This window comes from Ochotona princeps, chromosome 4 (assembly GCF_030435755.1).
Source record: "Ochotona princeps isolate mOchPri1 chromosome 4, mOchPri1.hap1, whole genome shotgun sequence".
NCBI lineage: Eukaryota > Metazoa > Chordata > Mammalia > Lagomorpha > Ochotonidae > Ochotona > Ochotona princeps.
Genome location: NC_080835.1, coordinates 64,332,332 through 64,348,475, shown reverse-complemented (window position 1 = coordinate 64,348,475; position 16,144 = coordinate 64,332,332). Strand labels below are relative to the sequence as shown.

The window sequence follows — 16,144 nt, the reverse complement described above, 5'->3', positions numbered from 1 at the left end:
ACCATGTCATTGAGGTCATTTGGAGAGTAAACCAACAGATATAAGACCTCTCTCTCCGCTTCCCCACTCTCCCCCGCCACCTCTCAATCTCCTTCTACCTCTCTCTTCTCTTCCTCTCTGTAATTTTGTTTTTGAAATAAGCAAATAAATCTTTTCTAAAAGCTTCCAATATGCTGGAAATCAAGCTTAGTTTAGTGGGGCAATTCTCCTAAATAGTCTTTTTATAATTTTTTCCCATTTAGAACACAAAGGAGAAATTTATTTATTAATTCTAATAGCTTTAGAACAAAAACACAGAACCCTTCAGGATCTAGCTCTTCTGAGTTGTACAAGAAAAGCACATAACTTTATTCAGTGTCACTAAACTACATCTCATATTAAAAGAGATGTAGCGGTCCCAGCACTATAGCCTAATGGATAAATCCTTCCCTTGCATCACCAGGATCCCATATGGAAGCTGGCTGGTTCATTTCCCAGCTGCTCCACTTCTGATCCAGCCTCCTGTTTATGGCCTGGGAAAGCAACAGAGGACAGCCCAAAGCCTGGGGACCCTGCACCCGCGTGGGAGACCCGGGAGAGGCTCAAGTTCCTGGCTTTGGATCAGTTCAGCTCTGGCCACTATGGCCATTTGGAGAGTGAGCCAGCGAGAAGATCTTTCTCTCTGCATCTCCATCTCCTTCTCTCTCTCTCTCTCTCTCTCTCTCTCTCTCTCTCTCTCTCTCTCTCTCTCTCTCTCTTTATATATATATGTGTGTGTGTGTATATATATATATATATATATATATATATATATATATATATATACACCTGCCTTTCCAAAAAAATAAATAAATCTTTTTTTAAAAATAGAGATGTATAAAAAATAGAGATGTAGCTTGGAAAACCCTCATTTTCATTAATTTTTACATCACCTGACAAGTCTCATTACTTGTTAATAAATGAGTTTGGCAAGCTGTTATCACCCTTCTTTAGCCAGTTACAGCAAGGTTTCTCTTCCAGCAGATAGATTACAAATACACAAAGCCATTAGGTCACTTACAACATTTATTAAAATCCTGTGATAAATCTTTCCAAAAGTTAAGCTTATTTGCTTGACACAGCTAAAATCTAAAAAAAAAAAAAAAATGGTTATCATCATCATAGAAACAAGCTCAAATTGTCACTAACATCCAAGGAAATCATCTAATGATTTCCAACAGTTTTGGCTTTTTATGTTCCCAAGTTTAGCAGCAGTTTCTACAAAAATCTCCCTCAGTGTCTGCTTCTGTGATCAAGTGAGCACAGCAACTTTAACCCTGTTCACTTGGCTTAGCACAGTATCTCACCATCCACAAAGTGTACTTAGGAGCGCAACATTACCTAACATGGTGCTGGGTATCAGAAATTCACATTTCTCAGTGTGATTAAGAGAAAACAGGAGCAAAGAGAAAAGAATCTCATACCTCAGCTTGGTACTTCCAAGTAAGTTACCGTAAAAAGAATCAACTAATTTAAAACTTTGGCTTAAGTCATGTCCACTTATATACGTTTATCTTCCTACAGAGAAAGAAAAAACTGGTTATTTGTTTAGCATAAGGTTCCTGGTCCTCAGAGCTATAGAAAATGGATTTATTTATTTTTATTTGAAAGACAGATTTACAGAGAGAAAGAAAGAGTATGTATACCTGCTGGTTCACTCTCCCAAAGCAGCAATGACTGGAACTGAGCAATCCAGAGCCAGGAGCTGCCCTCTGAGTCTCCCATGTGGGTGTAGGGGCCCAAGGACTAGAACTATCCTCTGCTGCTTTCCCAGGTCATGAGCAAGGAGCTGAATTGGAAGTGGAGTAGCCAGGAAATGAACTGGCACTTTTGTGGTACACTAGTGCTTACGGGCGGAGGATTACCTTGCTGAGCCACCATGCCAGCCCCTCAGCTTTGCCATTCTCAGGAATATTTGAGGATAATATATATGCATTCAATAAGTATTTATTAAGCATATGTTATGTGTCAGGAACTGTCTGTAGATACCATATGCAAATCAGCGAATAAGCTTAAAATCTTGACCTTACACAGTTAATTCAAAATAAGGAGGAGGAAAAAAACTAACAAATGGGAACTTATAATTAAATGCTACAAAAAGAAAATGAGACTATGAGTGATGAGGAACGATTTTAACTGCAATGATAAGGAAATATTCTTTCAGCAAGTGGTACCAGATTGTGAAGATACTAGACAAGAATGTTCTCTAAGACTTAACAAGCACAAAAGGGAGAGCAAGGGACCAAAGGTGGAAATAACGGGCTTTCCATGTTCTACAAGCACAAAGCAAGCTAGTGTAACGCATCAGAAACAACAGCAAAAGGAAATTAAGAAAGATGAATAGAAGCTACCATTAACAGCCTTGTAAGCCACAGTAAGACATATGGGGTTTTGGGGGAGGAGGGGTTTGGTTGGTTGGTTGGTTTTTGTTTTGCTTTGCTTTTTGTTTTTGAGTTGGAGTGGGAAGAGAAGTTTGTTTCTGTTTTGATTTTTTGACTTTTAAACAGGAGAAGGATCAACATGTTCTAATTTTTATTTCTAATGATACTGGCTGCAATGTGGAAGATAAGACTTTAGGAAGACAAGTATGGCAAGATGCAGACCATTTAGGGTACTACATCTCAGGGTGGACTTTGTGGCACAGTAGGTTAAGCCACATACTTGACACGCATATCAGAGTGACAGGGATAAAGTCTCACCTCCACTTCCAATCCAGCTTCCTGCTAATTCACCAGGGAAAGCAGCAGAGGGCAGCCTCGGAGCCATGGGCCCCTGCACTACATGGGAGACATAGCTGTCCATGCCCTTACAGCCATTTGAGGAGTAAGCCAGAAAACTAAAGGTTCTCTCTATATATGTGTGTCTCGCTCTTGCTCTCTCTCACATACACATACTGAAACTCCACCTTTCAAACAAATAAATAAATAAATATTTTAAATATGTTTTAAAAAAAACACGGTTCATTCAAGAAATGCTAAAATTTGAGCTACAGTTCTAAGCATGTAGGCAGTATGGGTAGAGTAATACCCAGAATAGTGTTAGAAGAGCATGGTTTTCAGATGGATTCAACTACAAGTACAAAGAGAAGGGAAGAATTAAAACGCTTGATTCTCTGGTAAAAGCAACTGGGTGAGTGGTGGGTATCACTTGCTACATAAGGAAGGCTTATGGAGGCAGTTTGAGGAGGTTTATATTTGCATTTTTTTAGTTTAATATTCTTATTTCTTTCATGTGCACGTGTCAAATTTCTTCAACTAGCTTACAAATTCATTTTGTAATTCTTTAGTATCCTAAGGTGCCCAGTTCAGGATAATAAATACCTGCTAAATTGAATTAAATTGAAGTAGTCTTGCACAAAACCATATGAATCAACATTTCCAAACCTTATGTTTGGAAATCAAATACAGATGTTTTAATCAAAGACAATGAACGTTGAACATTTAAAAAGTGCTAACGACAAGCCTACTAAATGTATGTTTACAATTTTTAAATGCATACTGTTAAAAGGTGATATAAATAAAATTACAGAAAGAACTTCACACAATCACTTAAACAGAATTTTTAAATGTCTAATTAATTTGTTTATAATTAAGCATAAATAACAGCAACTGACATAACATTTTAAATAATCATTAGCAGCATATGATGACTTTTGAAAGACTACAAACCTTAGTATTTGTCATAACCAACATGATAAAGGAAAAATCATGTAAAAGTACATTTTGGTTATGTGCTCTTTTTAAATTTATTTTTATTTTTTTATTGGAAAGTCAGATATACAGAGAGGCAGAGCTTCCATCCATTGATTCACTTCCCAAGTGGCCATAACAGCAGGAGCTACACTGATCTGAAGCCAGGAGCCAGGAGCCTCTTCCAGGTCTCCCAAATGGGTGCAAGGCCCCAAGGCCTTGGGCCATCCTCAACTGCTTTCCCAGGCACAACCAGGGAGCAGGATGGGAACCAGGGCCACCGGATTCAGAACCAACGCCCATATGGGATCCTGGCACATACAGGGTAAGGACTTCAGCCACTAGGGTACCACACTGAGCCCTATGTGCTCTTTTTAAATTACAGCATGGCAAAACTGAATCCTACCAACTGGTATTTTTATTGGTAATTGTTTCTGGCATATAAGCCCTAGGAAAAATTTTCCACCCTGTTACAGCAATACTTTGGGCAAAAGGCAGAGAAAATAATTGCTTCTTTACAGCTTTTCTTCATTTTGACCTTTAACCTAATTTCCTATCAATTCCAAAAATCTTGCTAATCACTATTTTTACAAGTATAGACTTTTCCTCTAAAACACGTTGACTGCCATATAACAAGTCCTACTAGTCAAGACTCTCATCACCATAATCAAACACCTAAACAAAAAAAAGAAAAGAAAAACACATATGAAGGAGAGATTTACTTAGCTCACAATGTCAGAGGTTTGGCAGCCAGATGGCATGGTACAGGCTACAGTGATAGTCCAGAGTAGATGGTGGGTCTTACTTAGAGAAAGGATTACATAGCAAGCTGGGAAGCAGAGTGGTTGAGCCCAAACTTGGGCTTTTATAACAACATTCTCAGGAGAGCCACTTACAACTTCAGGACCTCTCCTTAGGCCTCCTACAAGTTCTAACATCCTCGGAAACACATCACCCTGTTGGTCCTAACATCAGAACCTAGTCCTCAACACATGAAAATCCGGTAACATCAAAACTAACATCTAAACCATAGCACAAGGAAATCATATTTTCAGATGGATATTACTTCTGCTGCTTTAAGTTTATATATTTTAAATGCTAGTTAGTGCTTCCTATCATCCGTATGCTGAATGCCCCCTCAAAAACCCACAAGTTAATAGTCTGGTCACCAAAGTTTCATATTATTTCTGTTAAGACAATAGAAATGTAACATAGTTATGATAGTTGCAGGTGAAGTCTTTGGAAGGTAACTGGACTGCAGTAAACAATTAGAGTAGAACGGATTAAATTCCATGATTATTTATCTCTTCTTGTCAACTCAAAGGAAACAGTGCCAGAGAGAGAGAAGTGAAAACAAAGAAACAGGAAGAAGTGGGGAGCTCATCCATCATCCATGCACTAGCTCACCGTCGAAGTGTCCTTCATAGCCTGTACTGAGTCTGTTGGAAGCCAGCTGAAGCACTGAGTCATCAGCCACTACCTCCCAGGATGCATTAGCAGGAAGCAGTATAGCCAGGACCCAAACCTACACTCCACAATGGGACATGAGCATCTACATAAGCAATAGATGAACCTGTTGTGCTATACTGTCTACCCCTAAATTCTGCTGGTTTAATGACAGACCTCACTAACACAAGCATTCCCCCTCAAACTATGTGGTAGACTTTGTGCTACTTCAGAATTCAGCCCGCAAGATCATCACTAGAGGCCAAATAAGTAGAGTCCTCCAACCTGAGACTGTGACTTTCCAAAACCATGACCTAAAGTAAACGTCTTAAGTGAACAGTGGGCTCAGCAAATATCACTAGGAACACCCACATTTCGTATTGAAACACCTGGGTTCAAATCCTGCCTGCATTCAGCATTCCAGCTTCCTGATAATGCACACCTCAAGATGCAGCAAACAATGACTCAAGATTTGGGTTCCTATCACCCATATAGGAGACCCAGACTTGAGTTCCTGACTCCTGGCTTCAGCCAGGTACAGTCCTGGCTATTGCAGGTACTTGGTAATGAACTACGTTACAGGAGAGTTCTGTTTGTCTTGCTATCTGTCTCTTTCTCTGTGCATCTTCAAATAAATAATAGTAAATAATGTTTTTAAAACATAGCCAAGTCTTAGAACACTGACTACTAGAGGCTGAGAAGGGTGAGGGATAAAGACTTCGAGGAGGATTGAATAACAGAAACCAAAACACAGGTAGAAGTACCAAGTTTCAATGTTTCATAGTTCAGTGATATGATTATAGTTTACAATAAAGTATGATATACTATATAAAGAACTGGAAGGAGGAAGACGATAGGCTCGAAACGCAAAGTAAAAAAAAAAAAACAGAAGACTAGCTATCTGGTCTTCTCAGTTTACACTATGTATATATGTTGAAATATTGCACTGCAGCCCATAAGAATGTACAAGTATTAAGTGTTAATCAGAGTTGTTTAAGGCGCAGAAAAATGGCTCAGTGGCTAAATCCTTGCTTTGCACACACCACGATCCCATATGGGTGCCGGTTCATGTCCTGGCTGCTCCACCTCCCATCCAGCTCTGCTTGTGGCCTGGAAAAGCAGTAGAGGACAGCCCAAAGTTTTGGGACCCTGTACCAGTGTGGGAGACCTGGAGGAGGCCCCTGACTCCTGGCTTCAGATTATCTCAGTTCTGGAAATTACAGAAATTTAGGTAGTGAACCAGTGGATGGAAGATTTTTCTCTCTGTCTCTCTGTAAACCTGCCTTTCCCATAAAAATAATTAAATCTTTAAAAAAAGAATTGTTTAAATATTTCTGCAAAGCTATAATGTGCTTATACATCTCAATCTGTGTATTTATCAGCAATGAAGAAATAGAAACATAAATTCTAACATTAGTAATTACTAATAGGAAGATTGCAGATGATATTCACTTTATGATACTGAGTACTCTGCAATAAGAAACACAAAACTGTGATAAATATTATCCAAATAAAACTTCTCATCATTTAGAAATTTAACATTCTAATAAGCAATATCGTCAAGGTATGGCACAAAATGATTTCCTAAAATTCAGTTCTGAAATAGCGTAAGTTCTCACTTATTCTGTGACAAGCACTATCTTAGTATCATATTAATTAGTAACTATATTAATATGATAATCTAGTTCCAAAGCAAAAGTATAAACAGATCTGCTTAGTGAAAGGGAAAATGAAGCTTTCTTAGATTCATGTTAGGCTTGGAAATATATCATAATTACATACAAATTCACTTTCCCTTGGACACTGTCAAAATTTATGTAAAGTCTTTGATCTCATTAAGCCTTTACAGTACAAACTATAACTGGCTGGCAACAGATAAAAGACCCCTCTCACATTAGCATTTTCCAGAAACTTTTTAAATATGGAAATGTAATAATCTAGACAGGAAAATTATAAGAAACTTAAAAGGCTATGTACCTTCCACTCAAAATAAAATCTTCCATTGAGACAGAAATAGAGATTCAAAGAGTTACTCTAGTTTGAGAATACTATAAAACAAAAGTGATATAGTGACTATTCTGAAACACAAGCTAACAGTTCCTTTAGAAACTGAACATTTATCCACATAAACCAGTAACAGCAGAGCTGGGCATTTAACCTAGACAAATGAAAATCCATGTTCACATAAAAATTTCCACATTAATACTTCTAGTAGCATTATTCCCAATAACCAAAACTGAAAAGAAAGCAGATATTCTTCAACACATAATACCCACCTCAGAGAATCCTACTGAGCGGGAGAGAGGAGTTAGTAACTACTTGGATGAATGCTAAGAAAAACATCTGATTCCTAATCATGACATACTCTGTGATTCCATTCATGTAACTTTTTTGAGATGTCAAAATTATAGAAATGGAGAACATATCAGTGATCATCAAGGAAGTGACACAGGGGGAAGTGCATATATACAAAACAACAGTATGAGGTATTCTTATAGTCACAGAACTGTTCTGTATTCTAAATAAATTAAATAGCCATGCTTTGATATTACACTATAGAATTATATAACACATTACTATTGAAAGAAATTGAGTAAAGAATACATGGGATCTCTGTGTTACTTTTTACAACTGTATTTGAATCTGTTATTGCGAAAGAATAGCTTTACTTTTACAAAACCAGCATTTTAAGCAAATGCTACAATATTGACTACATCAAAGTAAAAAAAAAAAAAAGCTCCCCAGGAATTTTCAGTCAAAACAAGAAGCACATGCAAGTTTTGAAAATTTTACTTGCAATTTAAAGATAAATTATGAAACTATGTATAGCACTTGGGTATCAGAATACACACATATGAGGATCAGCATTGTGGCATAATAGGCTAAATCTCTCCCTGTGGGGCTAACATCCCATATGGACACTGGTTCATGTCCAGCTGCTGTACTTTCGATCCAGCTCCCTGCTTATGACTTGGGAAAGCAGCAGAGGATGACCCAGCTCCCTGGTCCCTGCATCCATGTGGGAGACCCAGAAGCAGCTCCTGGCTCCTGGTCTCTAATCAACTCAGCTCTGGCCATTGTAACCATCTGTAGAATGAACAAGCAGATGGAAGAATTCTCTGTCTCTTCTCTCTAATAATTCTGCCTTTTATGTAAAAATAAAATAATCCTTTTTAAAACAACAATATATAGGGCCCTGCGGCGTGGCCTAGCAGCTAAAGTCCTCGCCTTGAAAGCCCCGGGATCCCATATGGGCACCGGTTCTAATCCCGGAAGCTCCACTTCCCATCCAGCTCCCTGCTTGTGGCCTGGGAAAGCAGTTGAGGACGGACCAATGCATTGGGACACTGCACCCACGTGGGAGACCCGGAAGAGGTTCCAGGTTCCCGGCATCGGATCGGTGCGCACTGGCCCGTTGTGGCTCACTTGGGGAGTGAATCATCGGACGGAAGATCTTCCTCTCTGTCTCTCCTCCTCTATGTATATCTGGCTGTAATAAAATGAATAAATCTTTAAAATATGTATATATATGTATATATATATATGTATGTCAGTATTGAAAAATATATGAGTAGCTCAAATAATGCATTGAAATTCAAATCCATTCTAACATTCAGACACCATATTTTAAAATTTATAAAAAATACACTTGAGCAGAGTAGAGATGGCTCAAGTAGTTGGGTCCCTGCCACCATGTGGAAAGCCTGGATTGAGTCCCTGTCAGGGTGCAGTTTGACCCAACCCCAGCTGCTACATTCAGTTAGGGAGTAAACCAATGGGTAGGAGCTCTTGCTCCAACTGTCTCTTTGGATCTCTCTTTATCTGCCTCTCAAATAAATAAATGATATACTTATAATAAAAAATAAGAAAAGCAGAAAAATAAAAAAGTCATAAAGAAAATTTAAGACATTTTGCTGTAAATATAGATTTAGCAACTGTTTGGAAAGTGTTTCATGTTGCAGCATTTTTTAGCAGTTAATAAATTTATACTCTAAAAGCAGATTATTTCTCCCAGATATTTAGTATCCTAGATTCAAAATAAATTAGAAAAACAGGTAAAACACGAGTGTTCAGCTTCAGTTCAAGCTGAGTCTTATATACTTATCCTGAGCACTTTCTAAGTCCCAAAACCATTATTTTTTCAATCTTATCTTTTAATCAGCAGTATAAAATTAATATAGCTAAATAAAGCAAAGTTTATTTTTGAAGATAAATACCATTCAAAATAAGATTTGAAATAAACATCTAGACATAATGTGGTGCCTCTGCTAAAAAATTTCTTCTCTTTATAAACACATTCATCTATGGATTCATTTTACAAATAATGGCACATAGTATATCAGGCAAAATAAGCAATATATATTATACAGACAAAGCACTACAGTCATAAAGCTTACATTTCAGAATGGAAACACAGAAAAATGCAATAAAGCCAAAAAAGATATAAGTTAAATATGAATGAATTTCCAAGGAGGGAAGAAAAGACACATGAGCTAGAGGGTACAGGGTTTGGGTGACATGGAGGATGACTTTTACGTGGCTCCCATACGGAAGGCCTCATAACAGTGACATCTCACTACAGTCCTCATGAAATGGAAAAGCAAGACGAATGGATATTTTCGGTAAAAGCTCAGAACAGAACAGCAAGTATCAAGGTCCTGAAGCAGCAGCATGCTTGTCATGCTCACTAAACACCAGAGGGGGCAGTGTGACTGAAAGAGCATGCTGCAGGGGAGAGGGACCAAAAAAGAGAAGGCCAGAACTCTAGTTGCTCCACTAAGTCATACTTTGGCAAAATTTGCAAAAGCACACTATTTTAACAATATGTAGCTAGGATCACAATCACTTTATGCACTGAATTCTCTGTCCCACTTCTACTTGTGATGATTTACACTGAGAAGCTACAGGTATTTTTGGGTCAAGCTTATTAGAACTTGATTTGGAAAACATTTAGTTCAAAGCTTGATTCTTTTTTTAATCTAAATGATTACATTTTCTTTCTCTTTTTTTGGAAGACAGAGAGAGAAAGCTCCTATTCACTGATTTAATCCCAAATGCACTCAAGAGCCAGTGAGACTAGGCCACACCAAAGCCAGAAGCTGGGAACGAGACTGAATCTTCCTTAATGGTACCAGGCAAGCAAGTACTTGACCTACACCATGTGCCTGTCAGAGTGCACATTAACAGGAAGCTGAAATAAGAAATACAGTCAGGACTTGAACCCAGCCAGGCACTCCCATACGACTGTGGCCATCTTAAGCAGCATCTTAGCCACAAAGCGAAATATTTGGCCCTGGTTGGTCTTAACAGGATAAACTCACTTACTTACTTCCTAGTTGTTTCTAGGTATATATAATTGCTGTTGGCTCACCGAACCAACAATTTCCAGAAATATTCTACCATCCACTGTGCCAAAATGTCAATATAAAATTTTAAGCCCAGGAAGATTACTATTAACCCAGCAAACATTAATCTTATCTGTCCTATAGTCACACTCTATTTCAGTGCCTGTTGCACAATGGCAAATAAAACATTCCCGGCATTGTAGACTTTAGGTCCTAGTAACAATGTTACTAGGATAAAGACAAAACAAGGATAAAGACAAAAAGAAGTCCTTTAATTAGTCTCTGCTCTCCTGATATCCTGAAATTTCCATTCCATCCACAATGGAAAGAACTCCTCGTTTTTTGTAGTATTTACTTTTAAATAACTCACCTAATGGTTTAACCTACCTTTCCTTTTTTTTTTCATTTATTCAATTTCGTTTTATGAAAGTTTCATACACTCTGGAATTCCCCAATCCCTTCCTTTGCCCTCCCCCCATGTTGGATTCCTCCACCTTGTTGCAGAAGTACAGTTCAAATCCAGTCATGCTCTTTCACTGCAAGCATGTACCATGCTTAGAGTCCAGCATCTTATTGTCCAGATAAATTCAACAGTTTCTTGGGGAGACCATCCCTGGTCTGAAAGTAGAGCTGGCAGAATATCATCCCATCCAATGAAAAGCCACAGCATAACATCAACAACAATGTACAACATTATGGAGTTAACTGACATGGTATTGAGTGATCCATATGTTATAAATGCAAATTCTTAACCATATCCTATGACTACTTCATTGACATTTCAATTTTAGTTTATATACAACTGACTGCTATACACCTTAAAATGGTTATAGGGTACTATTCAGCTGTGTCATGTCTATTTTCATTTTTATATTTTGCAGTTTGTAGTACTGAAGCATGATTTAAGTGAACTTGGTGAATTTTAGAATAGTCCAATCTGGCTCATAACTAGGCATATGTTAAAAATTAAGGCTCAGAACAGTTTTAGGAGGGGTGTGCAGAGAAATCTTCAATACCTTAGTGAGGAGTAACTAATTTTTGTGTCCTATCTAGTAAGGTATATGTGAGTCTGAGCTGTCTGTTTCCTGTCTGGTTCTAAGCGTTCCTTACAGATCTCTGTCTGTCTAATCTAATCTAAGGACCCTGCTGGTCATTGCAAGAGAGGGTATGGATCCAAGGTTGGAATTAAGTAAGGACTAGAGAAAACTCCCCTCCCGAGTCCCAAAGGGAGTTTACCATTCTTCTGTTCCTGAGGACCACTCAGGGCTCCCTTCCATTATTCCGATGACATTAGATAAAAATAAAATGTAAATGTAATATTCTCCAATGCAAGTATTTTTTATGGAAATGTGACTCTTTAAAGAACATATTTATAATAAAGCAAACACTCAAAGGTTCAAAAACGTCCCCTGTTGTAGGCAACTGCCTAGTTTGCATTGTACTTACGTAAATGTTAAATTGCTGGGAGAAAAGCATCCTGGACCTGGTTAATACTAAATTTGCATTAAGTATAACAGTATGCCAGCAGTTTCCTACTCCTTTTGTTTAAGATATATAGAGGGCAGACACCAGTAGGCCAGCAGACAGGACCTGGGCTCCCATGCATACTCTGCGTACTTCTGGGCATGGGACAGGGTATGGGGGTGTTTTGCTCACAGAACATAGTCTGGAGATATGTGTGAGGGAGGACTACTGAGGGAATACGTGCCAGGTGAGGAGTGACTTCTGGGGGACTTCCACCAACCAGGCTACTGCACTTGCAGGTAAACAAGGGGGCTGAGACTGGGTGGCTTAGACAAGGGAAACATGGAGGCCCTTTTGGGGCCAAACCAATACACCTGCTCTTACGGGAGACCTGAGCTGGGATTATTGGTATTAACCACTGCCTACCAGCACACATGAAAGCCATGGTTGGGGGTCCTCCTGGCAGGACTTGACCACAGAACCTACCAAAGAAAGTCAGGACAGGGCTAGGCCAAACCATTGCATACTGGCATACACAGGAACCAAGATGAGGTGCAGGATATGCCAGGTTAGGCTAGGTTATCACACCTACTGATTTAGAAGAAACCCAGGGATAGGAACAGGCTGAGCAAGGCTAGGCTGCAGCACCCACCAATGAGAGCTGGGACTGGGGTGTGCTGGGCCGGGCCAGGCTGCAGCATCCAATGGCAATGGACAAGATGGGGGATGGGTTTTGCTGAACTGGGTTGAGCAACCACTGGCAAATGCAAGATCCATGGCTAGCAGCAGGCCTGGTCAGGGAGCTAAGGGAATGCCTCAGCTGGGCTGCAGTTTCCTTTGGCAATCATGAGAGGATGCGAACTGGGCTGGACATGGCTGCAGTATCCCTTGGCATGGATGTATACTGGGTCTGGGGTGTGCCAAACTGGACTCCAGCACTTATTGGTGCTCATAAGAATCAGAGTGAGTTTAGGTCAGGCTAGGTTAGGTCTCTGCACCTGCGGAACCATGCCAAGAGCTGGGTCTGGGGTTGATCAGGCAGGGTTAGGCTGTAGAACCCATCAGTAACAGCCAGAAAGGGTGTGAGCTGGTCGGGCAAGGCCACTGTACCTGACAGGACAGGAGATAGGCCAAGTTAGGCTGGGCCAAGAATCCACCAGTGTGCATGAGATCTGCCACTGGAGGTGACCTAATAGAGGAGCTTGGGGAACTCCTTTGTCAGGACACAGTCCCCACAGGTGAGCACAAGAACCAAGACTGGGACCAGCACAGGCCAAGCCAGATTAAACTACCCTCCAGCATACATGTGGGTCAGGTCTGGGGGCAGGACAGGACCAGTTCATAACACCCACTGGCAGATGTGAGAACCAAGATAGGGTGCAGGATGGCCAGGTTGGGCCACAACACCAGCCAGTTCACATTATGGGAAAAACTGAGAGCTGGGTGGCCTGGGCTAGGCTGTAGCATCCCAAGCGAACCATGCCAGTCTGGGCCACAGCACCCACCAGCACACCGAAGACCAAGAATGGAGTGTTAGCCCAGTAGGGGGTTTAAAGGGGCTCCCCTGCTGGGCCACTGCTCCCACTGATAAGCATGAGAGCTGGGATGGGGCACACCAGACTAGGAAGGACTACAAAGCACATTGGTCTGCATAGGAACTGGGACAGGGAGAGAGCCAGGTTGAGCAAAGTGAAGGTAACCAATGATGCATGCATTAGCCAGAGTAAGTGAAGTACTGGATGAGCCTTGCCACAGCATCAGCCAGCAGTTGCTGGGACTGGAGGCAAGTCCTGTCAGGCTTGACTGCAGAAACACCTGGAAAGTGCAAGATCCAGGGACTGGAGTGGGCCTAATAGGGCAATTGTGAGCAACCCTCTTATGGGCTGCAGCTCCCACTGGTGAGAATGAGAACCAGGGATGGGGCGGGCCTGGATGGACAGGCAGCGGCACCTGCCAACGTAAGTTTGGACTGGATAGTAGGGTTGGTTTGGCTGAGCTAGGCTCAACACCCACTGATGTGTAGGAGAGTTGAATAGGATGCAGGACAGACTGGACCAGTCCATTGCACATACCGGCATGAACAGGAAACAGGGCCAAGGCAGGCCTGGTGGAGGTTATTGGGGATCACAACAACCAGGTTATAGTTCCTGCTGGTGTGAGTGAGGGCTGTGTGTGGTGGACCAGGTTGGGTTGGACCACAGTACCCACTGGTTTGCATATCAGATATGACTGGGGAGAGAACTGACCAAGTAACTCCAGTCACCAGCGTGTATGTAGGCTGATGTGGGTGAAACTGAGCCAGAACCCACAGTGGCTGACACACACTGGACTCAGGTGTGGGGTGACCTCTGAGAAGGTTTCTTTGGGGACCCCCCAAAATGGATCACTAGACTCAGAACTCCAACCACAGGGAAAAAAATCACAGGATCTGTGGTCTAATCGTGGAATGCATGTGTCAGAACTGGGTTTCCATGGTTTTCCATGGTTACTGAGTTCTGTGCAATGGATGGCATGCCCAGATGCAGGACATGGCAGCCAGTTCACTGAGGCCTCTAAAGGATGTCTAATAGCATGGAAGACAGAAAAATTGGACAGCTCTCCCAGTCAAGCTTTGACAGCAAATATCTGGGCAAATGGAATTTCTAAGCTGAACTATATCAGCAAATGAACATTGGAAGGATTTCTTCAACCTTGGTGCAACAAAATCAACAGCACCTCAGAACTATCAAAACCACTTCAGCAGTATCCTTGGAACATGCTCCGCATTGGAGACCCTGGGATGACACAAGGAGGCTGTGTCCCATTCCTGGCTGCTGATGCTGCTGGACTGCTGGCAGCGGCCTTTTCCCCTTCTCTCCTCACTTTGCCCAGATACGAGAAGAAACAAGGAGATTACAGGCAGGCAGTTGTCTCATCCACTTTCCCTCATTCCTCGACCCTCGTCACCCTACTGGTCCATATGGGCATGCATCCCTCTCAACTATGCAGGCAACATCAAAAATAAAATGAATTAATTCTTTAAAAAATGAAATTAAAATAATTTATTTTATTAGCTAAGATAAATAAATATCAAATATTAAAAACTAATTTTTTAGAAGAATGACTTACCAAGTTGGCCATATAAATTGTGAGCAGTCCTCTCCTGCAAATTTCAAAAGCAGAGATTAAGCTTTGCATTTTCTTAATAATCACTTCATAATTTCTCAGAAATCCGTTGGAAAAAGCATTCAGGAATTGACAAACATCTTAGAAAAGTAAACAGATAATGTTGAATTAAATTTTCAGCTGAACATGAATATTCTGTTTAGTGATTTTTGTATTAAATTTTTAACATTGTCATAATTATTATCTGCTATTAGAAAAATTTGTAAAATTTGTTACTAGCATATGTTTAAGCTAAAAAGAGTCAAAATTCAATTAACTAATTCATCTTTCCAAAAAGTCCTTAAAAATTCTCAGTACAAATTTAGTCCTCCCAAAAATTCAGATTATTTGTTTCAGTAACATTGTAACTGTTTATATCTCTAAACATCATTATGAATAATTTTGGTTCTAATTTTAGCTAACCTGAGAAGTCAGGCATTAGGAAAACTTTCTAAGAATAAAACAAAACTTCTATAAATACTCAATGTACCAAAAAGTGCATATTCACCAACCTATTTTTAAAAATTCAGACAAATTCTCAAAGATTAGAATTGTTTCCTGCCTTTTACCAACTTATTTATTTTATTCTATAAAAGAAAAATAAATGATACACATCCTTTTCTCTAAGAAACATGCCTTCAATAATTTAAGAATTCAATGGCTGAGTCAAATAACAAACTTATTTGAGCTTCAATTATGATAATTTTCAATACTCAAAGAAAACTAAAGTTTTATATCAACTTCACAATCATTTAAATATCATGCCAGGTCTCCAAATTAATATCGTACAGTGAAATATTTTTGGTAACATGTTCATTCATGTATCGTCTTTGTTTATTACTGAAAACACCTTGGGCCCAGCAGCATGGCCTAGCGGCTAAAAGTCCTCAACTTGAAAGCCCCGGAATCCCATATGCGTGCCAGCTCTAGTCCCGGCAGCTCCAGTTCCCATCCAGCTCCCTGCTTGTGGCCTGGCAAGGCAGTCGAGGATGGCCCAAAGCTTTGGGACCCTGCACCCACGTGGGAGACCCGGAAGAG

General features: G+C 40.2%; 1 protein-coding gene across 1 annotated transcript in view; it reads right to left on the bottom strand.

Annotated features, from left to right (window-relative positions):
• The window catches only part of TMEM135 (transmembrane protein 135), a 230,368-nt gene that overhangs the window by 168,328 nt on the left and 45,896 nt on the right, over positions 1-16,144 (bottom strand). Inside the window, exon 4 of the mRNA XM_058663713.1 lies at positions 15,071-15,104. Coding sequence (XP_058519696.1) covers positions 15,071-15,104 — 34 coding nt within the window. The remainder of the gene's footprint in view (positions 1-15,070; positions 15,105-16,144) is intronic.